At 39.4% G+C, this 27378-nt stretch overlaps 1 protein-coding gene across 1 annotated transcript in view; it reads left to right on the top strand.

The window, feature by feature from the left end:
- The window catches only part of tmcc2 (transmembrane and coiled-coil domain family 2), a 144131-nt gene that overhangs the window by 9107 nt on the left and 107646 nt on the right, over positions 1-27378 (top strand). The window contains exon 2 of the mRNA XM_073030622.1: positions 17297-17815. Coding sequence (XP_072886723.1) covers positions 17297-17815 — 519 coding nt within the window. The remainder of the gene's footprint in view (positions 1-17296; positions 17816-27378) is intronic.

Raw genomic sequence — 27378 nt, 5'->3', positions numbered from 1 at the left:
CAAATTTAACTTTGAAATTTTAAAAATCTTTTCTTTTGATCTGTTCTCTTTCTTCACCTTCAATTTGCCTCTTCTCCAGATGGATTTGCTGCAATTAATAAACTTTCTGCATCTCCATCTGGTATTAAGAGAATTGAGGGATATTGGTATGGTGCAGGAAAAGATAATTTATATGCATAGATTGATTGTATGTCCATAAAGTGATGCTTGGCATAGGTGTTTTTGTACTTAAGGTGATAGACAGAAAATGATATAATAGTTAGTGGTGGTTGGGGGGTGTGGAGGGGTGAATTAGTGGGTTAAGGTGTTGATCAGCCTTTCTGCTTGGGGAAAGCAACTATTTTTGAGTTTCGTGGTCCTTGTGTGGATGCAATATAGCCTCCTCCCTGATGGGAGTAGGACAGATAGTCCATGGGCAGGATTGGTGGGGGTCCTTCATCATATTACTGGCCCTCTTCTGGCACCTTTCTGTTTGTTTTGTCTTTGATGTCAGGTGGGCTGGTGCCGGTGATGTATTGGGCAGTTTTGACTACTGATTGTAGAGAATGGCACAGTGTTAGTAGATCTTGATGAATCATGGAGTTAACGAAAAAATCCACTTGCACTTTTTAATTTCTTCTGTTCTTTGACCCAACACCAATATCACCTGTGGCATTCAATCATTCTTGACCGCTACTATATGGCAGATGTTCCCTTTTTGTTTTTTTGCCCTTCCTCTATAATCTAAAACAGGTTTGTTTTCTTGTTCTGGTGAAAGGTCACACACTTCTGAACCATTCATTCTGTTTCTTTACAGATGCTGTGAAACTTGCTGACTATAATCAGGAGATTTTATTTCAGATATTCTGCTTGTAGAGGTAAAAACAGAAATGCTTGAATCACAATCAGTCAGAGATCCATCGGCTACCCAGGTGCTTTGTACCAGAAAAGTTAACTTTGTTTCTCTGCAGATGCTACCTGACCAACTGAGTATTTCCAGCATATTCTACTTTTATTTTTGTTTCTCTGCTTATTATCCTTTTGAGCGGAAGAAAATACTGTTGATAGTTATCCTTTCCTTTCTCTCACTTAGCTTGGTTCTTTGACTTGATCACAACTTTACCCTGGATATCATGGGCTGTTACTTTCTTGATCAGTTTACCACTTAGGACTTGTCAAATGCTTTATAAAATCCTTACCTTACTGTGTTTTAACATTTAGTCAGCTTTTCATTTCCCTTTAAGTACTGGCTTGCACGGTCTCTCATTTTTTTTTCCAGCATGCCCTCCTGTAATGTTTCATTGACTGGCTATTATTGTTTTTTTTTGTTTCTGAGCAGTGACAGATTAATACTGTTTTAATTCCTCTGTCCCATACCTATTGCCAAGAGAATTGGAAAGTGATAGTCATAGCCTGCATTATTTTCTTCTTGTTAAGAGGGTGGGATACATTTTATCTTGGCCTGGTGACTTAATCATTGCTTAAGCTAGACCTTGTATGTACTCTTTCTCCCTGTTATTATTGTATTACCATGTTCTTTGTCTTATCAATGTTTTTATCAAACATTTCTGTGAAGCTATCTGGTTAATTTTTATTTAAGACTACATGTGTCTTCACTTCTGAAATTAGGCTACTGCTTGTAATCTGTTCTTTATTGTCTTGGGCAATCATTCTTGGCTCATTTCTGGACTGCTGGAAGTTGTGTCTTTGGTTTGGATCAAAACAGCAATGAGGGATGAAGCTGAGAGTTCCTAGTTTAATGTCAGCTTACCACTAAGGAATATTGATGGTTTGCATCAATTGTGAGCACTGCGTGGAGACCACAGTCATCAATGCTTCTGTTAGTCTTGATTCAAAGTGCACAGATGGGGCAGTTATTGTCCTGATATATCTTGCTTTTGTGAACTGAACTGAACATGGCAAGTCTGCACTTTGTTTGGGACTTAGAACTAGCTTCTATAAGTCCACATACTTACACATATGTAAAGGCACTTGTTAAGTGTAAACAATTGACTTGCTTCAAATGACAGCTAATTGTCTGGTCTGGATGATGTGCCTTCCGGTTAGTCATATGATCGTTTTCTATTGTGATTTGTCTTGCTGATGCACTTCTTGTATCATGGTAATAAGGTTCCTTTTGAGTAATTTTGCTCCTCCTTTTTCGGCTGACTCATTTTGAACCAGCCTCATTGCACCTGGACTTCATCCGTCTGTTTAAAAAGGAGTTATGATTTATTGTTTTCTGATTCTGAGCTCAGTTATGTAGAACAAATTATGTGCTGGTGCTGAGGGTGAGGTGTTTGGTTGTGGAATACTTGAAGCTTCCCTCTTTTCCCACAAGAAGTTAAAAATTAGATTAGTATTGAATTTTTTGTGCTGTTGGTCAAGGCATGACCTGGTGTGATGGGCATAATACTGAAGGCAACTGCTTGTCTTTGGATGGTGTAGGAAAGAGGAAAGATTTAAAAAAAACAAATGCTTCCCCCTTGCTCTTGCTCAATGTTTGCCTATGTTGTGTCTCAGTAATATGTGAAGCCTGGAGGCTGACATGAATAATTTCCTGTTTGTTCTGACCTGATAAAATTATAAGCTGCGGTTACTCAAGTGTGCAGCTGACCTGTGTTTTTACTTTATTTTGAAAAGAAAGTCAGAGCCACGTCAGCCCTCCATCACACCTTTGAGTGTTGTGCCTGTTTAAACCAATCCCACTTAACTACATTGATGTAATATTTCTCTGCCTTACTCATTCGAGTATCTGAATTTGGGGCGGCACAGTAGCTTAGTGGTTAGCCCAGCATTTTTACAGCGCAGCTGATCTGGGTTCAGTTCCTGCTGCTGCCTGTAAGGAGTTTGTACATTCTCTCCATGATTGCGTGTGTTTCCTCTGGGTGCTCCAGTTTCCTCCCACAGTCTAAAAATGTTCTGGTTGGTAGGTTAATTGGTCATTTTAACTTGTCCCATGATTGGGGCAAGGTTAAATCAGGGGTTGCTGGGAGGTGTGCCTCAAAGGGCTTGAAGGGGCCTGTTCTGCACTGTATCTCAATAAATAAATAAAAAATAAAGTATCTGATCAGTTCACTCTTAAATGTTACTGTTTGTGCCTCTATCAGTGCCATTGGCAGCTCATTCCGGAGACCAACTACTGACACGAAAAGTTTACCCTTCATATTCCTTTTTAAACCTCCTCCCTTCCACCTTTCACCTGTTCCCTTCAGTTTCAGATGTTGCTTCTTTGGGAAACAGATCCTCTATTCAGAACCAGGTTTGATATCATTGACATATGTTGTGAAAATTGACCTCATGCCTTTCTAAATTTTATAAATTTCCATATGGTTGCTTCTATTGCTCCAGGGAAAACAGGCCCAATTTCTAAAATCTCTTAACATAACATAACTCAGATCCAGGCAGCATCCTTGTGAATCATTTCTGCACTCTATCCATCTTAACCAGATCTTTCCTGTAGTGTAATGATCAGAACTGCACACAATACTTCAAGAGCAGTCGATTCAATATTTTGAGCAGCAATAATATGTCCCTGCTCTTTCCTTGGTGGCTTGGCTAATGAAGGCAAGCATTCTAGACATATTACTCAGATGTGCTGTATGTGTAGGATCTACGCTTTGTACCCTGAGGTGTCTTTATTCTGCAGTCCTCTACAGGGTCCTGCCATTTATTGTGTAAGTTCGCATGGGTTTAATTTTGGACTTCGTACTTGTTGGAGTTAAATTTCATTATCCGTTTTCTTACTCACTTTCTCATTTTTTCTGTCCTGTTATAACATTTCTGCAACCTCTTTCCCTGTCTGGTAAACTTCGTCATCTTGGTAAATTTACTGGAGTCGAATTGTATTTCTGAATCTGCAGCCTGAGATGAAATATGCTGGATGGAATGCTGACATGGGGGAATTGCATTTATGTATGAGAATGTTCCTTCAAGAACTGGAGGGAAGGATGGAAGATTGACTTTAAGTTCAAGAAAAAAGATGCAAGATAGTTTTGTCAAATGTCTGAAATAATATCCTTCACTGTTACCATCATGTTCCAGTTTGTTTCTGGGCACATTGATTTATCTATACTTATAAGGCCATATAGACAGCTAAGTTGGAGTCCTGTATACAGTTCTGGCCATCCCATTTACAGGAAGAGTGGAAAAGGGTGCAGGGGAGAACCAGGATGCTGCCTGAATTAGAGGATATAAGCTCTATGAAGAGGTTGGACAAACTTGTTGTGTTCTCTGGAGATTCAGTGGCTGAAGAGAGATTTAACAGAGGCTTATAAAATTATAACAGGCATAGATAAGGCAGATGGTCAGAACCTTTCTTCCATGTTAGAAATGTCAAGTATTTGGGGCCATGCATTTTTGGTAAGTGGAGGGAGGAGGGGTGGTGGGGGTTAAAAGATACATGTGGGACAATTTTTTTTCTCACAGCGGTAGATTCCTGGAATGTTCTACCGGGGTACTGGTGAGAGCAGGTACAACAATGTTTAAGAGTCTTTTAGATAGACACACACATATGTAAGGGATGGGGAAGGGGGGATATGGGGCATGTACAGACAGAAATAACTGAGTTAAAGACACCAAAAGCCAAGCCCCTGTTACTGTACCACACTGTTCTGTTCTGCAAGCTACATTCACAATCTCAATAAAACTCAGGTTATCTTTGATGCTGTGAATAGTGTAACTTCATTTATATATGAATATAATAATTGGGAGCTCGCTCAATAACAAAAATCGTCATGTTACAACTCAACGGTAAAAGTTGAAATGTCCCTGTTGAACAAAATATGTTTAAAAAGGATAAAATTTTACAGCTTTTTGTAATGTTTTTCCATGTGTGCTTAAAAGACATTCTTGAATGTTATTTCCTGTGTCCCTCCTCCCTTTAAATTCTTGGTTTACAGCAACTTGAATGTGCTAATGTATACATTGAATTACAGTTTAATTCCTCTCCTTGCTTTCTACTTTAAGTTGCCTTGACTTGCTTTCTATGTGACATCTGATTTAAAGAAAAGATATATAGAAACTCGTGTTTGGGATGGTCATTGCCTGGCACTTCATTCTATCTGCTTATCATTACATATCAAAATTGTCTATGTTTAGCCTCGTGTATGCAAAGCGGAATTGTTCAAGTTGTGCAGTGATAATAAGGAAACTACCAAAGGATATAGATATGTTATCAAAGATAAGCAGGGAAACAGACTCAGCCAAGGGCGAAGAGCACAGGAGAGACAAACGGAAGTACCATTGGAGAGCAGAGTAGAACTTCTGGTTAGACATTCTTGAAAGAGAAGTGGTCGTGAATTCAATAAATAGGTGAAAATGAAATTAAAGTGCAGTTGCCAAAAATCTGAAATAAACAGAAAAGGTTATAAATACTCAGCAGGTCAAGCTACATCCGTGGGAACAGAAACAGAGCTAAAGTTTCAGGTCTAAGACTTTTCATCAGATGACAAGCTCTTTTTCTCTTTTTCTCGGATGCAGCCTGACCTGTTGAATAATACCAGTGTTTTCTGTTTCTATTTCTTATTTCCAATATCCTCAGTTCTTTTGATATGACTAGATTAATGGGTCAGCAAAGATCTAACAAATGGAGTGTAATTTGAGAATACTTTTTTTTTGGCATGAAAAACAAAGAAAGCATATTTAAGTGGTGAATTTAAGTAGTAGAGAGTTTCCAAATAATTGTTTGTGGAAGGCTTGTATGCCGATGCAGCAGGGAGGCTAAGCCAGAGAATAGAGGAGTAAAAGGAGATCAGGTTGAAACCTATAGAATCCCTTGGGGTCTTGATATGTTGGTTTTGGAGAGGTTATTTACACCAAATCTAGAATTAAGGTATACTGTTTAAAAATGGATGCTTTGCTATTTATAACAATGAGATACAATTTTGTTTCTTTCAGAGGGTCTTAAGTCTTTGAAGTTTTTTGAACAAGCATTGACAACAGTGTCTCTGAATATTTTTAAGGCAGAAATTTATAGATAAGGGTGCAAAATGGATTGTGGATTGTGTTGTTTTTGGAACTTCCTGTTTCTTGTACAGTTGAATTGTTCACCAGCATCAATGCCTGGGTGTGGTAGGATGACGGAGGTTTGATTTAATGTGTTGATTTTGAAGTTGTTTGGCTTTGTTTGTCTTCTGTTTTTGCTGTTTAGTGTATATACAGTCTTATGAAGACTGTCTTGGATGTGTGAAAAAACTGCAATTTGGCCATGTTCCCAAAGATATTACAGGAGACCAATCAGATGCTCAAAGCTCCTTTTGATACATGTTGATCAAGATAATTTGCAAGTTCTCCACTGAACATCTTTGTTGGTGAAAACCATCTTATTGACAGGCGAGTGGGAATATTGAGTATATGCAGGGGTGGGCCACCATAACAATGATTGAAGTCCATAGAATAATGAATATTAGTGCCTGTTGCAAGACTACAGTTATTGATCAGTTTATCAGTTATGGCATAACTGTTGGAAATTTTCTTTCTATAACAGGTTATTTGGTTTACAGTTGAAATGCAGGATGTCATATTGCTTCAGGAATGTATATCAGTTGTCTATTCATCATTGGAATCTTGGCGTCTTTGCTGTCTAAGTTGATATGCAAGCCAGGGCAGTACGATATGGAGAGCAAGCTGTTGCCCATGTAGCAAGGTCCCCCTTTCCATGCAGCTGATGAATCCAAAGGAACAGTATGGTTTGTCCTCTGGACTGAATGAGGTGGTCATCAGATCTGTGTTTGGCTTCTCCAGTGGGGAGGAAACTATGTTGTGAGTACCAGTACAGTAGATAGGTGGAAGAATAGGTTCAACATATCCATCCCTTAACTTCTCTGCTATTCAAAACTAATTTATTAACTCTCTTTCCAAATTCTGACAGAATTGATGACCTGAAGTATTAACTCCTTTGTCTTTCTGTGGGTGCTGCCTTGTGTCTCCAACACTTTTTGATTTTATTTCAGATTTTCAGCTTCTGCATTTTGTGTAATTTTCATAGATTGATATGTTCGAGTTAGTTAATCTTTCACTTGTTCTCATTCAACCTTCCCTGGCAGCAATTTCCAGGTTTGGCTAGTTACTGTGTAACTATGCCACTCTTGGTTAGCACTGAATTTTCCCATCCAGAGGTTTTTTCAAACTCCTTTCTTATCAAAGTCTTATACTGTATGGAATGGAGCTGCACAAATGTGTGATGAATAGTATTCAACTTGTCCTGAGGTCCTTTGGTAATGTGGGTTCTGAATTAATGCGGAGGGTTCCTGGCTATAGACAATTGTATTGCCACCTCTAGGCATCATGGGCATTCATCATTTCAATCTTCATCCCACTGATTGATATCCTGTTGTCTAGAGATAGAAATACAATTGTAGCAAAAAATAGATAGCAAGAACAGCTCAGTGATTCAAGCAGTATTTCTGAAGGTGAAGGGATGGCTGATGTTTCAGGTCCTGACCCTGCAGTAGGACCGAGAATGAGGTGGAAATAGTATTTAAGGAACTGAGAGGGATAGTTATGGCAGGTGCTGGCAAGCAATATGAAGAGCCATGTGAGAAGGAGTTGATAGTTACTGTTGATGGAACCATGGGAAAAAAACAATGGAATTTGAAACAGGCTGGGAGATGGCAAAGACAGCTGGGATGGTGGATCTGCTAAGTAAGGAAGGTAATATGTGGATCCTGATGAGAGAGGGATAATGGACAGATAGGATCAGTTGTAGGAAAGGATAGAAGGCCCAGTGGGTTGAGTGTGTATGTGAAAGACGGATGGAACTAGATGGGTGAGGGCTAAGACACTGGATAGATTAGAATAAAAGAGGAAGGAAAATGGTGTGGCGATTCAAGATAACCAATGTGGAGAGAACCCATATGCTTTGAAAAGCAGTCTATGCTTGGTCTTTCAGATATAGAGAAGGTCACATTGAGAGCACTGAACTCAATCAACAAGGTAGGAGGAAATATAGGGACAAGTGTTGCATCTCCTACAGTTGCGGGGATGGGGAGGGATGAGTGAAATGGAAGGGGTTTTGATTGAATTGTTTGAGTCTGAGTTGAGTCAAATTGATTAACTTCTGGGATGGCACCCTTAATTTAGGGAGGTCCTTGGTGAGGCTGTCATAGCAGTCCAACTCACCAGATCATCCCATCCTCTGTGATTTACTCTGCCATTTAGTAGCACTGAACTGTGAAGTCAGACAACCATGAGGAATTGTTGAGGCAATCACATATTTATAGACTTCATGAGTATTTACATGCACTATTTATTTCAAATTGTTCAATTAACTAATCATCTTTTAGGAACAGTAGTTCAAATTTGCAGATTATTGGTCTTATTTGAATTTTGCTCCCAGTGCCTTGATGGTTGATGCTCTGTAATGGAAATAGCAGTACAGGTACTTGTTCATGTGGACATACTTAAGCGTGGCACATATTGTGTGTTGCCATTCTGTCAAAATTTACTGCAGAAACAATGTAGACTGAGTATTGTAGCAATTCAGCAATCTATCCTTAAAGTAATTGTATATTCTTTCTTAATTGCATTATCAAAATTCTACTGAAGCAATTGATAAACTGGCTTGCAAGCTCTGCAGTTATGTAGGCACTGGCTGAAGCATGTGGGGGAAAAAGTATATCTAAGGATGAACTTATTACTACCAAGTTTCAAATTAAGCCATTTTAGACAGTAAAGAAAATGCTTACAAGTGGATAGAATTCCTGTAAAGAGTTGCTGTGCTCTTTCTTGTTCCAGTAGGTTATTTTAATTAGGTTTCTTCAATTACCACATCAGTTTAGTTTAGCGCAAGCTGAAAATGTGCTACCAAATCACAAACAAGAGAAAATCTGCAGATGCTGGAAATCCAAGCAATACACTCAAAATGCTGGAGGAATTCAGCAGGTCAGGCAGCATCAGGTCTTGGCCCAAAACATTGACTGTTTACTCTTTTCCATAGATGCTGTCTGCCTGGCCTGCTGAATTCCTCCAGCATTTTGTGTGTGTTGTGCTACTGAATTTCCAAAACATTTTTTCTTATTAATTCAGTAATTGGCAATATTATTTTATTCTACTTTATGACATAATATTTTAATGGTATTGAAAGGCAGTCTAAAATAAAATCTGACTAATCCCTTTTTGGATTCTCTAATGTTAATTTTTGTAGTTGCCAAGAACAACTGACTGGTTCTAACCATCAGCCGTCTGCGTATCTTCCAACCCACAGTCTGTCAGTTTATCATCCCATAAACAATTAATTCAGTTGAATACCTACTTATGCTACAATGCAAGTGGTTAAGTGTGGTTTGGGAAGGATGTTTGCTCAACCTCTAATCTAAAAGTCTGGTATTCCATGCAAGAAGGCGCCAGTAAACCACAATGATGTTCTGTGGGCTACATACAATACTTCTAAATATACCTGTTATACCCCCCCCCCACCCAGCATCTTGTTAGCAAATGTGCAGTCGCTAGAGAACAAAATTGAGGACCAGAGGACATAATTGGAATATTGAAGGGAAATGAGAAATTGTTGTGTTCTATGTTTTGCTGAGACATGGCTTGGATATGGCGATCAGACCTGAAGGCTTCTTGTGATAACAGGATGGACTGAACTGCTCATTTGAAGAAGACGAAAGATGGAGGTGTATGTTTCATGATGAACTCTCTGTGGTGCTCTGATGTGGTGGTTTTGACAAATTTATGTTTCACCTGACCTTGAGCATCAAACAATCAAATGCTGTCCATTCTATTTACCAACTGAGTATTCCTCCATGATCCTGATTGCAGTTTAAATACCATTCGCCAACTATAATCAAGCACTTGAGACACTGCATGATGCCATCTCCAAGCAAGAGATAATCCATCCTGACACATTTCATATCATAAATGGATTTCAGCCAGGCCCGTGTGAAGAAATCCCTGCCCAATTACTATCAATATTTAACCTGTAGCACCAGACATCCCCACATACTAGGCCACTGTCATAATAAGATAAGAAATCCCTTCTGTTTTATCTCCAGACTGCATTTTTGGAAATCTGATCACTTGGCTCTCCTTCTGCTTTGCATTCAGGCAGAGGCTAAAGAACAAGGTTCCAGAGATTAGGAGAACAAAGAGGTGAGGTGGTCATGGGAGACAGCGGAACAGCTATGGGATTGCTTCAAGTCAGTGAGCTGGGCCATGTTCAAGAACTTGTCTGTGGATCAGAATGAGAACACCACGTCCCAGACTTTATAAAAACAGTTGCAGATGAGTGTGTCCCCACAAAATCTGTCAGTTTTCCCTAACCAGAAACCCTGGATGAACAGTGAGATCCACAATCTGCTGAGGGCCAGGTCAAATACACTCAGGTCTGGCAACCAAGGAAGTTGCATGAGGTCCAAGTATGATCTCCAGAAAGCCATCTCAAGGCTAATGTGTCAATTCCGGACTAAATTTGAATCAGTGAAGGATTCTCGACAGTTGTGGCAGGACTTGAATGCTATCACCTCTTATAAAGTGAAATCAAGCATCACAGGTGAAAACAGGGCTTTGCTTCTAGGTGAGCTCAGTGCCTTCAATACTCACTTTGATCGTCAAAGCATGGAGGACCATCACAAATTTTCATTGCCCCCAATGACCCTGTGATTTTGATCTTTCATCTTTCAGGAGGGTGAACCCAAGGAAAGAATCCATCCCAATATGCTTACCAGAACAAGAGGTCCACAGCAGACGCCATCTCATTGGCTCTTCACTCAACCCTGGAACATCTGGACAGCAAAGATGCATATTTCAGGATGCACCATATAGACTGCAACTCAGCATTAAAAACTATCCCCTTCTCAAAGCTAGTCAATAAGCTTCAAGACCTTGGCCTCAATATCTCCTTGTACAAATGGTTCCTTTATTTCCTCACTTGCAGACAGTTTGGATTGGCAACAACATCTCCTCCATAATCTTCATCAGCACAGGTGCTGTGTGTTGTACTTGCTTTACACTTACTGTGTGGTTATTCACCGCTCCCATCCCATGTTCAAGTTTGCTGATGACACCATTTTTGTAGGATGAATCAGCATGTAGGAGGGAGTCTGAAAATCTGGCTGAATGGTGCTACAGCAACAGCCTCTTCCTCAATGTCCGCAACACCAAGGAGCTGATTATTGACTTCAGGAAGGAGAAAGGTTCATGAGCCAGTCTTTATTGGGGGAATGGAGGTGGAGAGGGCTGGCAAGTTTAAATTCCTTGGTGTTAGCATTTCAGACGATATGTTCTGGGCCCAGCACGTAAGTGCAATTATGAAGAAAGCATGATAATACCTATACTCCCTTTGCAGTTTGTGAAGATTTGGCATGACATCCAGAAATTTGACAAACTTCTATAGATATATGGTGGAGAGTGTGTTAACTGGCTGCATCACAGCCTGATATGGAAACACCAATGCCCTTGAATGAAAAGTCCTACAAAAGTAGTGGATATGGCCCAGTCTTATCACCTACACAGAGTTGTCACAAGAAAGCAGCATCTATCGTCAGTTACCACCAACACCCAGGATATGCTCTCTTCTCATTGCTCCAATGAGGAAGAAGGTACAGAGCCTCACAGCTTGCACCACTGGGTTCAGGAACAGTTATTACTTCTCAACTATCAGGCTCTTGAACCAAAGGGGAAAACTTCACTCAATTTCACTTGGTCCACTACTGAAATGTTCACACAACTTATGGACTCACTTTCAAAGGCTCTTCACCTCATGTTTTTGATATTTATTCATAATTTATTAATTATTATTCATTTCTTTTTATATTTGAACAATTTGTTGTCTTTTGCACACTATTGTACACCCAGTTGGTGTGGTCTTTCATTGATTCTATTATGGCTATTAGATTTATTGAGAATGTCTGCAGGAAAATGAATCTCAAGGTTGTATATGGTGACACACATGCACTTTGATAATATATTTATTCTGAACTTTTAAGAATCGTTTAAGTTTCAGTCCCTCCAGAGAAACAAGATGAAATTATTGTAGGAATAGAGTTCCGATGTCTTGGTCAATGACATGTGTTTGAGATGGTATATCTAAGTATAAAGCTAAAATATTTGAGTTCCAAGTATAAGGGCTACAGAGTGTCAAATTGTATATGTTAGTCAGTCTTATGATTCCAGAGATTAAGTTCACTTTGTTGAACTCCATTAACATAACTAATTAAGTTACTGGATCAGTAAAATTCTAATTTGTATTCCAAGATGGCGGCGCGACGCAGCTTGCAGCGGCCACTCTGGAGCTGATTATCTGTTATTTGTGAAGTGGGGTGCTGTGCGCAATCATAATTGATTGAAAAATGGATGTGGGAGCCCAGAGGAACATCGGGAAATCTCCAGGAAGACCTTCTTCATTGCTGCTGCTGCTGCTGCTGTGAGGTCCGGGACTCTGCTGGGAAGAACAGGCCCCAGTCCTCGGAGTTGCATGGCAGTTGGCGGGGCCGTCTTAATACGCTCGGCAGAGGATGGTGCTCGGAGAAGCTGTGCCGGAGGGGATGGTTGTTGGCTCGGAGGTTCGACAGACTTGGAGTCCACTGCGGTCAGGTCGCTTTCGGTGTGTGCTACGTCTGCAAGGCTGGGTTCGACGGAACTCTCATTGTGTGCTGCGTCTGCGAGGCTGAGTTGGGCGGCGCCTTGCAAGTTCATAGTGGGGGTACTCCCTTCTGCCGCCGGCATGGGATAGTGAGTCTGTCAGGACCCTGGGGACTTGTCAAGTCAAGTCAACTTTTATTGTCATTTCGACCATAACTGCTGGTACAGTGCATAGTAAAAATGAGACAACATTTTTCAAGACCATGGTTTACATGACACAGTACAAAAACTAGACTGAACTACGTAATAAAAAAAATCACAGAGAAAGCTATACTAGACTACAGACCTACACTGAACTGCATAAAGTGCACAAAAACAGTACCGGCATTACAATAAATAATAAACAGGACAGTAGGGCAAGGTGTCAGTCCAGGCTTCGGGTATTGAGGAGTCTGATAGCTTGGGGGAAGAAACCGTTACATAGTCTGGTCGTAAGAGCCCGAATGCTTCAGAGCCTTTTCCAAGACGGCAGGAGGAAGAAGAGATTGTATGAGGGGCGCATGGGGTCCTTCATAATGCTGTTTCCTTTGCGGATGCAATGTGTAGTGTAAATGTCCGTGATGGCGGGAAGAGAGACCCCGATGACCTTCTCAGCTGACCTCACTATCCGATGCAGGGTCTTGCAATCCGAGATGGTACAATTTCCGAACCAGGCAGTGATGCAGTTGCTCAGGACGCTCTCAATACAACCCCTGTAAAATGTGAGGAGGATGGGGGGTGGGAGATGGACTTTCCTTAGCCTTCGCAAAAAGTAGAGATGCTGCTGGGCTTTCTTTGCTGTGGAGCTGGTGTTGAGGGACCAGGTGAGATTCTCCGTCAGGTGAACACCAAGAAATTTGTTGCTTTTTACAATCTCTACCGAGGAGCCGTCGATGGTCAGCGGGGAGTAGTCGCTCCGTGCCCTCCTGAAGTGAACAACCATCTCTTTTGTTTTGTTCACATTAAGAGACAGGTTGTTGGCTCTGCACCAGTCCGTTAGCCGCTGCACCTCCTCTCTGTAAGCTGACTCATCGTTCTTGCTGATGAGACCCACCACGGTGGTGTCATCGGCAAACTTGATGATATGGTTCGAGCTGTGTGTTGCAGCACAGTCGTGGGTCAGCAGAGTGAACAGCAGTGGACTGAGCACGCAACCCTGAGGAGCCCCCGTGCTCAGTGTGATTTTGTTGGAGATGCTGCTCCCGATCTGGACTGACTGAGATCTCCCAGTCAGGAAGTCTAGGATCGCAGAGGGAGGTGTTCAGGAAACTGGTGATTTCTTTTGAACTTTAACATCTTTGGACTATTTTTTTCTGTGCCCATGGTCTGTTTTTTTTTATCAATTATGCTATTGTTTGCACTGTTGTAACTATGTGGTTTTGTGCAGGTCTTGTAGCTTTAGTTTTTGGTCTTGTTTGTCGGGTGGATTTGGAGCTCCTTTCCGGGGAACGCGCTAAGACGGTAGCGCGATATTAATACGCATCAGCCTCTCCGGACTCTGGATTGGGGATTGCCAAACGTTATGTGGATTTTCTGGTGTAGTCTGTTTTGTCATATGCTTTTGTGATATCATTCTGGAGGAACGTTGTCTCATTTTTTAACTGCATTGCATTTGTGGTTTCTAAATAACAATAAACTGAATCTGAAGTTTCTGGGTCTCAATATTTCTGAGGATATAACCTGGATCCAACATATCAATGCAGCTATAAAGAAGGCAAGACGGCAGATATATTTTATTAGGAGTCTGAGGAGATTTGGTTTATCACCTAAAACACTCAAACTTCCACAGATGTACTGTGGAGACCATTCTGACTAGCTGCATCACTATCCGGTATGCTGAGCGGGGGGGGGGGGGGCACTATTGCATGGGATCAAAGTAAATTGCAGAGAGTGATAAAGTTAGTCAGCTCGATAATGGGTACTAGCCTCCATAGTATCCAAGACACCTTCAAGGGGTAGTGCCTCAGAAAGGTGGCATCCATCATTAAGGACCCACACCACCCAGGACTTGCCCTCTTCTCATTGTTACCATCAGGAAGAAGGTACGGAATCCTGAAGACTCACACTAGTGATTCTGGAATAGCTTCTTCCTGTCTGACATCTATGGACTTTGAACCCATGTACACTACCTCATTACTTTTTTGTTTCTGTTTTTGCACTGCTTATTTTAATTTCACAACTTAATATACATGTATAAAAAAACTGAATTACAGTAAGTATATTTATTATGTATTGCATTGTACTGCTGCCACAAAGTTAACAAATTTCACGACATATGCCAGTGATATCAAACCTGATTGTATTCCAATTTGAAAATGGCTCCTTCTCCCTCCCAGTTAGGTGGTCAATATCCAGTTTTGCTTTTGTTATTGACCAGTCTCTAAAAGTTGGTAGCAATTATGCTTTGCTATGGTTTCATGTTTCTGTAATTTTGTATTTGGGTATTAAGATTAGGTGAACATTCAGCCTTTGAATGTGTGCTCCTTTCAACCAACCTTACTATTGTGTTACCCTGGGTAACCAATGATTCCTCCGAGCCTGGAGATGCAGAGGTTAAATGTGATAGCTGCTGTAATTATATTCTGCGTACCACAGGGAGTGGATCAGAGGTGACCTATGTTACTATTAATTTAGGTGTTATGTTCAATAGTTGTATCATTAAGGGGATAAAAGATTTTCTATTTGAAGAAAATAATAATAAGATCAAACAAATTAGCAAGGTAACAAATGGGCATTTCCTACATTAGTGACTTAAACTGTGGCTTATCAATTAACTTGTCCACAGACCGATTTGCTCGAAGTTTATTATTATGCCAAGTTTCAAAATAGGAAATTAAAATGACTGTGCAATCTTATAGCTATTAATTTCTGCTTTTGCCTAGTTATAAATGGAAAAACTAGAAGGCATTGATTTGGGCAATATCTTAAAAGACCTCAAAGGGCTAAACCTCTTAAGATGTAGCATGAAGATTGATACCTAGGGTGCACTGTCTTATAGGGTGGTTTTTTCAAAATAAGGTTTATTATCACTGGCGTGTGTCATGAAACTTGTTGACTTAGTAGAGCAGTACAATCTATGGTAATATAGAAAAAAAAAGGTAAAGCAGTTACAGTAAATGTGTGTGTACTTTTATATATAAAAATGGTACAGAAACAAATTTTATATATGTAAATCAGATAACAGAGAGGAAAACACTTCCTGAATCACTGAGGGTGTGTGCCTTCAGACTTCTGGACCTCCTTCCTGATGGTAACAATGAGAGGAGGGTGATGGGGTGGGGGGTATCCTTAATAATGGACGTCACCTTTCTAGGGCACCATTCCTTGAAGCTACCTTGGATACTCTGGAGGCTAGTAACCAAGATGGAGCTGGCTAAAATTACAACTTTTGGTCCTGTGCAGTAGAAGAAGGTACTTTTAGTAAGTGTCTAGATGAGCACTTAAGTCTCCAGTGAACGCAAGTTATGGGTCAAACTGTTGACTTCTATGGAAGTGATTTGAGATTGGTATGGACCTTGTGATCCTGGCCTTATTTCTGTGACTTCATGTTCAGCTTGTCTATTCATAGTTGTACTCTGAGATAGCAACCATCCCATGGTGTTGTAACATTATAGGTTTAGACTATTCTTTAGATCTCACTTCATTGCTGCGAGGATGCTCTGCATTGTGAAATATGTAAACCCAATGATAATTAGTCAGGATTTTAGTCACGCTTTGAAACAATCATGCTGGAGGGCAGTGTAATGGAAGACTGGTCTCCTTTCCTGTCTCTGATCATTGTTGGATGACTGTTGTTGAAGTGTGTCATCAGAGCATGCTTGGGCTTGATTGAGCTACTGCTTGTATTTGAATAGTATGCACAAGCATATTGATGCATATAGTACATAACGAAGGTTTAGATTAAAGATTAGAGCAGCTTGGGCACATTAATTGAATGGGTGCTTTTGACTGGACTGCATTGTGAGGTATATTTGGGTGAAAAAGGTAAAAGGTCACATTGAAATTGTGCTTCTAAATACCTCGTAAAGAACTGCCTCAGCTCAAGCAAACCAGGTCCATTTTTCACCTTAATCTCTCTCTGCATGGAGTTTGTATGTTCTAACTGTGAACTCAGAAGTTTCCTTTGGTTTCCTGTCAACGACAAGAAATTGGCAATAACCTGTAGGTGCAAGGTATGAGCTGGGGGAGTTGATGTAAACATGGGGAGAATAAAATGGGATTAGCGTAACTTTCATGTAAATCCTTATTTAGTTGAAACAGAAGGACCTGATTCTGTATTGTGTGATACTATAACAACAGAAGTAATATCTGTTAAGCAATGCTCCTTGGCTTAGTGCCTTTTCTTAATTATTTACAAATCTGTGTAGATTTCCCCTGTCCATTTCCTCTGTTAACATTGAGGAGTTGTATGAAAACTTGCATTTATTTTGTGTTTCTTTTCCTTTTAGGTTGGAAATGTCTATACTCTGATTCTGTACCACTCATTGAAAACAAAATTTCAATGAAAGGGTTTTTTATTGCAGACAAGAACAGACTGATAACGTTGGACTTGGAGGCGGGGGTGCTATACATAGACTGAAGCAAAATCATTTATATTTGTTTTTGACATGAATAATACATAGTTTTTTTAATCAAATGCTCAGAGGTGAAAGCTTGACATGGAACTGCTTGAAAGGTCTTTGAAGCAGAATATGTGGTATCATTAAGGACTAAGGGATTGAATAGTGACATTTTATTTTTTTTGTCTTTTAAGAAAATCCAGCAAATATCGGAAGGAGGTGGTTCAGGTGGTATGTTTGGACATGGTTTGAAGCAGCTTTTCCATCATCGAAAGCGGTCTCGGGAGCGTGAACAGAGTATGCAGGATACATCCCAGCTCTGCCACCATCCTTATGGTCACTCCGATCATGACTCTGCCGATGAAAAGGAGCGATCTCCTGAAATGCACCGCGTGTCCTATGCTGTGTCCCTTCATGATCTTCCTGCTCGTCCCACAGCCTTCAACAGGGTATTACAGCAGATCCGGGCAAGACCATCCATTAAGAGAGGAGCTAGTCTCCACAGCAGCAGCAGGCGAACAAAAAGTGGATCAAGTGAAGCCCAGAAAGGAAGTCCTCATCTTGTGCGCAAAGCACCTCAGGATAGTTCACTGACTGCAATCCTGCAACAGCATCAATACAGGCCCAGGTCATCATCCACTACGGACACCTCAGTTACTGTCGGCGATATTAACATTGCAGCAGGAGAAGAGCCAGAAAGAACCACTGAGAAGGTAAAGACTATCTTTGAATTCCAATATCACCAAGTAGAATGGCTTTGGGGAATTAGTCAAATTGATTCTGTTCTTTTATTAGGATTGTGTGTTGTCAAAGTTCACCATTCTCTTAAATGGATGAGGTCAAAATTAAGCTGAGGTTGGATAATGAGTCTAATAATAACTGGAATCAAAATTATTTAGGAAGTAAATATTAAGGGTTTCCAAGGAAAATAACTTTTAATGGTTTGTTATTTTGAATCATTTATTGTTTATAATAAATTTTTAAGGTCAGGCAGTATTTACAAATTTGTTGATGTTTAGCAGTTATGATTTGCTATACTGGATCTCCTCTTAGCCTTATTATATTTATTTCTAAGTAGTTTTCCTTTTATCATAAAGCTTGGATACTGTTTGCTCCTATGGCTGTTTGTAACAGCTTCCGGTGCTGGAATAATTGTGGTTTGTCTTGGTAAGTGCATCTGGGCTCTGACTGGAGACTGATGTGACCTGAGCAAAATGTTTGTCAGTGTTTGAATTAAAATTAGGAAAGTTTAAAAATGATTATTGATTTGGTTCAATTTAATTTTGTCTAAAAATTAAACCAGCATACATTTATTTAGCAATTCAATCTGTTGTGTCTCAAGAGGTTTCCCATGAACACTGCCATGCTTACTCTGAGACTAAGGTCTTGGAATGAACAATTAGGAAAAGTAACTGAAAGCTTGGTCAAAGCCAGGTTGTCATTAGTGATTTTTAAGGGGCAGAAAAAGTGGTGATGAAGTTTAAGTGCTTGATGGGTGAGTTTATAAATATGGACTTTGTACTTATGAAGGTAATATCTGTTTCATTCAGAAGAAAATCTCTCACGATCTGGGGGAGAAATATTCTCCTTTTGAAATATTTTTATTGCAAACTAACTTTCCGCATCCATTTCAAAATGCCAATAAGCTAATTGAGCATGTTGTAAGATACTTGCAACACTGCAAGGTGGTTACAAAAACCATGATAATTACAACATACTGCATGGGGTATTATTTTCATTGTGGTCCATACTTTAATGCTTGAAATAACTTCTGTAAATAAGCTGCGTAAACAAGGTATTACAAACTGGAAATTGTTAGTAGTTAATAATAAACAGGCATTAGAATTAATGTTATTCCTACCGATCAATTTTCTTTCATCATTAGAAAAAAATTACAAACTTTATAAGAAGTTTGAAAAGAATTGCCCTGTTCACAAAAAGCTAGAAAAATTCAGTCTGCTTAGTTACTGCCAATTAATCTGCTGTCAATCATCCAAGTTAAATGGTGGAAGCTGTCATTGACAGTTTAATCAAAAGACTTGCTCGCCATTATTATAGCTGCAGATTCCCAGGTTAGATTTTTGCCAAGACCCATTTGGTTCCTGACCTTGCAAGCTGTGATTCCACACAGCCCAAAGAGCTGAAGTGAGAGTGATTGCCTTTTCCATCAGTGTAATATTGGACCAAGTGTAGCATCAACCGCTTAAGGGACCTGGGTGCTTGTCATTATGAACTTCACATTTTCCTTCTGCAACTCTATTTGCTCTCATTATTTGGTTTCTTCTCATATCCTAAATATGCACCAGTAGGCTAATTAGCTACTGTAAATTGCCTCAGTGCAGGTTAATGGCAAAAGGAATCTGAATTCTGGGCCATGTGTTCAAATAACACATTGGTTATTCCAGTATTAAATTTGTATCCTAGCTGGATTCTTTGTTATGTACCTGAAATATTAGAGTTGTTGAAATTGATCTTTCCGGAGTTAGTTTTGACAAGGTTTCATCCTTGAGGAGGAGGGTGGTCGAAGAAACCTTGAACGCATTCTTTCAGAAAATAAAATCTGAAAGCTTCTCAGTGTAAAACGTTCGTGACATTTCACAAAGCAAGATGCATTAGTCAGCATTAAAAAAAACTACAAATGCTAGAAATGTAACAAAAAAATGCTGGAAATACACATCAGGTCAGGCTTCAAGGGTTGAAAGAGAAACAGAGTTAACATTTTAGTTCAAAGACACTTCATGCATTACTCAAAGCTATCAATTTTGTTCATTCAACTGACACCACAGTCTATACAACCCAAAGTAAAAGAGGCAGATACGATGGAGGTATTTAAGAGGCTCTTGGGCACATGAGTGTGAACAGAAGGGTTTAGTGTAAGCATCATTAGCTTAGTTAGTTTGCATTGTGGGCTGAAGGGCCTGTTCCTGTTCTGTACTGTTGTATGTATGTCACTAGCTTATGATTTTCCACATGTATTCCATTGATTCAGATACTGTGGTTGGTGCAAGATATCAATTATCGATTTTATCTATGCAGTATATGGCACACATTAAATTAAGTTGAACATCTTGTTTCAGTAATAGGTTTACTTTCACAGCTTGCTCATAATGGGGCAGCCTTGTGTGTATTTTTGTGTTCATACCATCAATGATTGCAGTTGTCTTGGATTTATTGTGATATTGCCAATAACTCCTGATAAGGATCTTTCTTGCAATATTTCTGGGTCATGGGCTTTATGAATCCCGTAGGGTTTCTTTGAACTGCTTCCAGCCGTCAGATATGTTGGAAAATAGCTGGCTCCTTTGAGAATAAAATTGGCTTCTTTTATGATGCTATCCTCCTAACTTGGTTCATGAAAGAAGCAAGACTGAGTTTGCACTTAAGGAGCCATGCAAAGTGGCTTGTTTCTCAAGGCATGGGGAGTTTCTCTTTTGAAACAGTTTTTACTTGGTGTCGAATTATTTTCTCATTTTTCCCTGATAGGCTGACGATGGTATTTGTAAGATGACTCCATTACTTAGAGGCCTTTCTCTAACAATTTATCTGGGTTAAATTCTCAACAAATGGAACTTGCCAGTACAGGAAGTTGCTCAGAATTGTAATTAGTGTTGGGTCAAAAGAATAATGACATTGCTGAAATTAATTGATCATGGTATTGAAAGTAGATGAAAATGAATTTTGAAGAATTTACTGCTGCAGAATTTGCATTGCCGTATCATCAGCTCAAATGAAAAAATATGCCTTACTTCAGTGAAATTGAATTTGGGTGGGATGACATCAAGGTAGAAATTGATATCAAGGCTGGTAGGCTGCAGGTGGTTGTTGCATGGAAGTTCATAATTTTTACAAATGATTGCAACAGAAACCTTGATGAATAGCATTTGAAATGGAGTCATTGTTATCCTTGCTGATGAACAGGAATTCGCAACACATGATATCATGCTATTTTTAAACACAAAGTTCTGCCAATGCTGGAAATCCAGAGCAACACTCTCAAAATGCTGGAGGAACTCAACAGGCTGGATAGCATCTATGGAGAGCAATAAATAGTTCACATTTCGGACTGGTCCTGATGAAGGGTTTCGGCTTGAAACATTGACTTTTTATTCATCTCCATAGATGCTGCCTAACCTGCTGAGTTCCTCTAGCTTTTTTGTGTGTCGTTACTATTTTTAAAAGTCCTTAACTTTGAAATTTTTAAAGCCACATACTTGAATGAATTGAGAACTCTTTCTTACCAGGGAAGTGAACATTAATAAAGTGAAAGTGAAGTGGAAAATGAATTTAAGTTGCTTCTGCATTTATGAGTCTGTTTTTGTCTTAAATCCAGTGAAAAATCACCAGGATAAACACCAGTTTTGTTTGTGTTGCCATAGAGTCATGGATGTGCAAGTTAATCTGCTTATTTTATAGATGCACAGAAGGTTTATTACATTCACATATGATCTGTGCATTTTGACATCATCATCATCAAGGTATGGCATTTTGAAGGAGTATAGGGGTCCATAATGAATGTTTGCACGTAATTTGGCGAAACATTGCCAATTTCTTTAATTTTGTGCATTGCTGACACATGGGAGAAAATCAGGAGCTTGGAGTAATGGTTCTTTCCTTGAACAATCTGGAAGCTGATTTCAAATATTGTCTTAATTTGTATATCATTATATTAAGGGTACAGTTGCATCTTTCCATGTTGTTACAGTGCACTGCTTCAGATATTCATCATGAAGTACCTGCTTCACCAATAAACATTTGTAATTTCTCAGACAAATAGTAGCCTGTCTAGTGTCTTGTTCAAAATAATTTTGATAATGTAATAGATCTAAAGACAAAGAAAGGTGCAAATAAGCTTGTGCCTGTAGATCTATATATTGCATATACCAGAGTTTTGAAATTCCATTGACATCATTGTGTATTAAAGTTGAAACTTAGTTAATGAACTTCCATGGAACACTTATCAAATATTGTAAAATATATTGGCTTGTCAATTCTTGAAGAATACATGATGAAAGTAAGGTTCCTGCATCTTCTGCTTGTTAAGTCCTGTAATTCATGAAGAGAAGTTCAGATGGCCAGTGTTTAATCTGTTGAAAAATTTAAGTGTATGAAACCATGGTTTACTGTAGAAACGATGTACACAAGCAGCAAGATTTTTTGGAATAATCTTTAATGTCTGCAAAGACAAGAGTACAAATGGTGAAATAATAAATTACCATCCTGGAGAAAAATCTTTCTAGAGGGTAATGACATGCTGAAACAGAATTATTTACTATCTGGAAGTGATGTATGTAAGTTGCCTGGTGATGGGGGGAGGGGAAACCTTGTATTTTGAGCAAAATACAGTCCATGTATATGTATTTTCTCTTTGGGTAAATTCTTTGTAAATGTACTTCAATCAATCTGTCAAACTTTCAATGTGAAAGTTGCTGCTGCAATAGTATCTTTGATATTTTTGGGTTATGGCTTTCTCTAGCACAGACAGCCATTTGGTACTTGGTTTCCTAATGCAAGGAATGCTTGAAATTGTTAATTTTACTCCTGTTCTGCTGCTACATTCCCTTCTTTAACTCATGCTGGGAACTAGTTAACTGCCCTTGTGTACCTTGTATTGACTGGGATTGAAAGTTGGCAGCTGTTTCTTCGTGGCGGCTCTCATGCCAGAGCTGATCCTGTTTTCTCTTTTGGGCATCAGTACTTTCCAGAAGCATTCTTAAGCCAGCATTTAGGAGAATGAATTTCAGGCTAATTTAACCTTAAATCAACTAGTGCTAAGGCTAATAGAAATGGTATGATCTCTGCTGACATAAAGAGAATTACAGACTTGACTAGTTATTTGTTAATGTTCTCCCTACTTTCTCTGACTGTATGCCTAAATCTTGTGCTCTCTACAGTTATTGAGAGATGCTGCTGTGGCATCTGTTGTTGAGGAAAGGGATCAAAGCAAGAAAATTGGTTACACACTTTGGGTCAGAAGGCATCAAGCCTTTTGTCGGAGGCAAGGCAGTTTGGCTGAAAGGCCTTTAATAAAAATATTAAATCTATTGCTGCAGATGCTTGTTGGTCTCCTTAGAATTTTCAACATTTTCTGTTCCTGCCTCTGCAGTATTTTGCTTGTTTAGGGAACTCCATTGCTGTTCCAGTTCATGTAAGCTCACAACCGTTGGGTTGTCCACTTTTTCAGGCATTACCTTTGCCAGGACCAAATCAATATGCCCTCCAAACAGAAGTTGTTGTATCATGTTTAACATGTCAAAAAAAAAGCTGCCTGTTTAAGTGGTAAGTAGCCATTTTTGGAACCAAGTAATAGATGCTTCATTGATCTCAAAGGAAATTAGTGTCACAATAGCATTACCTGTGCACAGATATATATATAAAAAAACACAAATTTTAGAAGATTTTACCAGTGTAGTTTGAGGACTGGACATTTTATTGGGATCCATGCTCAACTTATGTCCTGTTGTACCACTGGCATTTTAGGGCAGCAATGAAGGTCCTCCATCTCTGATAGTGTTCAGGGCTTCCTTCATCATGTCGGTAGCTTCCTGTTGGTACTCATTACTGTCAGTCCAGCAAGTCCGGGGTGGAGACTTGGGAATGCCATCACACTCAGATGTAGAAGGGTTCTTCATTGCTGTTTTCGTATCAATTTTGTTTTAGCAGTCAGGTTTGTTAGCCCTGAGCTGAACCATTGAACCTGGAGGACCAGTGGTCCACTCTTAGACTAGCCTGTACCTTTGACCTGTTTGGCATGGGTGACCCTACCAAGAGCAAAAGCATAAAGCCCTGACTCCAGCCAACATAGCTCTCTGTATCATTGGGGTACGCAAGGTTGTGGTCCTCTTGGAGGATCTATGCTCAAATATGACAACTAATATGGGCCTCATCCAGAGTAATGTATTTAAGGGTAATGATTCATGCTCCAGGTAAAAATAATGGGATGTTAGCTATTACAGCTGTAGGTGGAAGACAATTTTGAATCTTCAATGGTGAAAATTAAAGCTAAGAGCTGGGTGTAGGGGAAGCATGATTGAAACTTAATTATGCAAATCCAGCTGGGTAGAATAAATAAGTCACTGACAGGGATGTTATATGTGTAGGATATGTAATAGGAGATGACTTGTGTCACTTACTTTAGGAAAAAATGGTGATATAGACATCCACATGTGGCAGCAAGTTGACATGTATAAGTTTGCAGACATGGTCAAGAGGTTCAATTGCTGTTTAAGCTAAACATTAGAACGGGGAAGAAATGTGATCAAAGTGACTTTGATGGTGGAATGATTGTTGGTGCCAGATGGGGTGGTTTGAGAATCTCAGAAACTGCTGATCTCCTGGGTTTTCATACACAAGGTCTCGAGTTTACAGAGAATGGTGCAAAAATACAAAACATCCAGTGAGTGGCAGGCAGTTCTGTAGGTGAAAGTGCCTTATAAATTAGAGGTCAGAAGCGAATAGCCAGACTGGAAGGCGACTGTACCTCAAATAACCATGTGTTACATTAGCAACAAAAGACTACAAACAATCTGCCTAGAATTTCCCTAGCGCATAGCACATAGAAGGAATGGATTTTCAGTTCTTTACCATTTTCACTCATTTGTCTTTTATCTTTAAGTACAAACAGTTACACATGTAAGTTAAAGATATCCAGATTTGCTTTGTCATGACCTTGCTTAAAGCAGTTTGTTGTGTTTTTTCACACTGTTTAACTGACATCCAGAACTAAATGAGCAGAAATTTCTTCCATGAAACATACTGGGAAAATCAAAGCCCTCCGTTTTTCATCTTAATTGCAAATTCAGTTCACAGCCACTGAGTTCAGGTCTAATCCTGTCAACTGTATGAGGTTGTATCACAATGTTCTCAAAGCAGGTACCTTTGAATTTTCTGACGATATCTGCATGAGCGTGATGATCTGCTTCTACCTGTAATTTCTCAATCGATGTCTGTTTTATCTCATGTCCCCGTCACTCTCATTTATACTTGTGATAATCTCTGTTCTTGTACTTGACATTTGTCAATCTGGTTGATTTTCCTAACCATGCTACAATGCTTGATTGATCTTTTCCAAAAATCTACGAGCTGTACATTAACTCGTCGAGTTCAATTCGTCTCTTTTGATTGCTGAACTTCCACTGGCTTCTGGTCCTGCAGTACCACCGTTAGACTATTTCTATTTTAATTTTCAATTTCTTTCAAGGGCATTGCTCATCCCGGTCATGTCATTCTGTTACTTTGTGCAGCTCTTTGATCTCTGTGTTCTTTGATTTTAATTATTCCACCATTTGCGATTGTAAAGCAAGGTAAATCTCTAGAGTATCATGGAAGCAGACCATTACATGTGTTTAAAAAGGAAGAAAATTTTTGAAAACTGGGGGCTGTTCAGGCTTAATGTACATTTGACACAGAGGAGTTGGCGATGTCTCGGCCAATTACCTTTGTTCATGTTAAATGGCAAAGTAGGCTTGAGGGGCCGAATAGCCTCCTGCTCCAGTTAGTTCCGTGTGTTCAAAATGGGCATGCAATGTGGAGTGGTTTAACTTTTGAGGTGTCCTCTCTTCAACAGGCTGAAGAATGGTTGATTTGAAGGTATTAAGTGTTGATTCTCTGATGTTGAGACACCAAGGGAAAATGTGTGTATTGTTAAGATTTTTTTTAAAAAGCTTGACCAAGCATTCAAAATGCATATAATTCTCTTCCTAAATTGTTCAGATTAAAATTTGAAGAGAACAGTGCAATATCCAATGGTGTTGGATGTATACTCGATGGCTTTTCTGTTAGGTACAGGACCGTACTGTAGCCTATCCACTTCAAAGAACGACATGTTATGCATTTAGGGGTGCTATTATACACACCTCTAATGCATGGTTACTGGAGTAACTGTCGCCTTCCTGTCAACTTAAACCAGACTAAGCATTTTCCTCTGACCTTTCTCATTAACAAAATGTTTTCGCTCACAGAACTGCCGCACACTGGATTTATTTTTTTTTGTTTTTCACACCACTGTCGAAACTCAAAAGACCATTGTGTATGAAAATTCCAAGAGATCAGGAGGTTGAGATGTTTAAACCACCCCATCTGGCACCAACAATCATCCACGGTCAAAGTCATTTGGATCACTGTTCTTCCCTGTTTTGATGCCTGGTTTGAACAACAATTGAACCTCTTGACTGTCCACATTCTTTTATACATACATACATTTTAACTTGGGTCTAACTTCTGTTCAAATTAAGTTTTTGCTTTTCATTTAAGTTCATGAAATTAAGTCATTTATTTGACACAATTCATGGTGATTACTGCTGCAGAGAACATTTACAGCCTGACAGGAGGTGATTGAAGGAAAAATAACAGCTACTTCAACAACTGCACAGTGACATTACTGGCATCTCATTACTTTATATCAGCAATTTCCCACAAATTGGACTACTATACTCATGACTGTTTGGCTGGTCATAGCTCACACCATCTATAAATTGATGACATTTCTGTCGGCAGAATCTCAGATGCCATTGAGGTGACATTCAAAAGTAAGGTAATTCAGCTGGTTGAGTCCTGTCATAATGGCAACCTTGCACTCAACGTCAGCAAGGCTAAATAATTATTATGGATTTCAGGAAACGGAAGTCAGGAGAACGCACATCAGTCCTCATTGAGGGGTCAGCGGTGGAAAGTGTGAGTAGCTTCAAGTTCCTGGATGGCAGCATCTTATACAATCTATCCTGGACTCAACATATTGGTGCAATCACAAAGAAGGCACCCCAGCATCAATACTTCATGAGGAGTTTGAGGAGATTCGGTATATCACCAAGTACTCTTGTAAAGGTTTATATTTGTGTGATGAAGGGCCTTCTGCTTGCTTGCAAAATAGCCTGGTATGTAGGCTCCAATATTCAGGATCAAAAGAGGTTGCGGAGGATTGTAAATCAGGCAGCACCATTGTAGACACAACCCTCCCCGCTGAGGACATTTTCACGAGGGACTCATGTTTTAGGAACAGCTTCTTTCCCACCACAGCCAGATTTCTGAACTGCCTCATTATTATTCTTTTGCACTATTTTTTTGCAACTTGGAGTAATTTTTATGTACTGTTGCAAAATAGATAGATGATAGATAGATAGATACTTTATTCATCCCCATGGGGAAATTCAACCTTTTTTCCAATGTCCCATACACTTGTTGTAGCAAAAACTAATTACATACAATACTTAACTCAGTAAAAATATGATATGCATCTAAATCACTAACTCAAAAAGCATTAATAATAGCTTTAAAAAAAAAA

Source organism: Hemitrygon akajei, chromosome 27 (genome assembly GCF_048418815.1).
Source record: "Hemitrygon akajei chromosome 27, sHemAka1.3, whole genome shotgun sequence".
Taxonomy (NCBI): domain Eukaryota; kingdom Metazoa; phylum Chordata; class Chondrichthyes; order Myliobatiformes; family Dasyatidae; genus Hemitrygon; species Hemitrygon akajei.
Note: the sequence above shows the minus strand (reverse complement) of the source record. Positions and strands in the feature narration are given on the sequence as shown.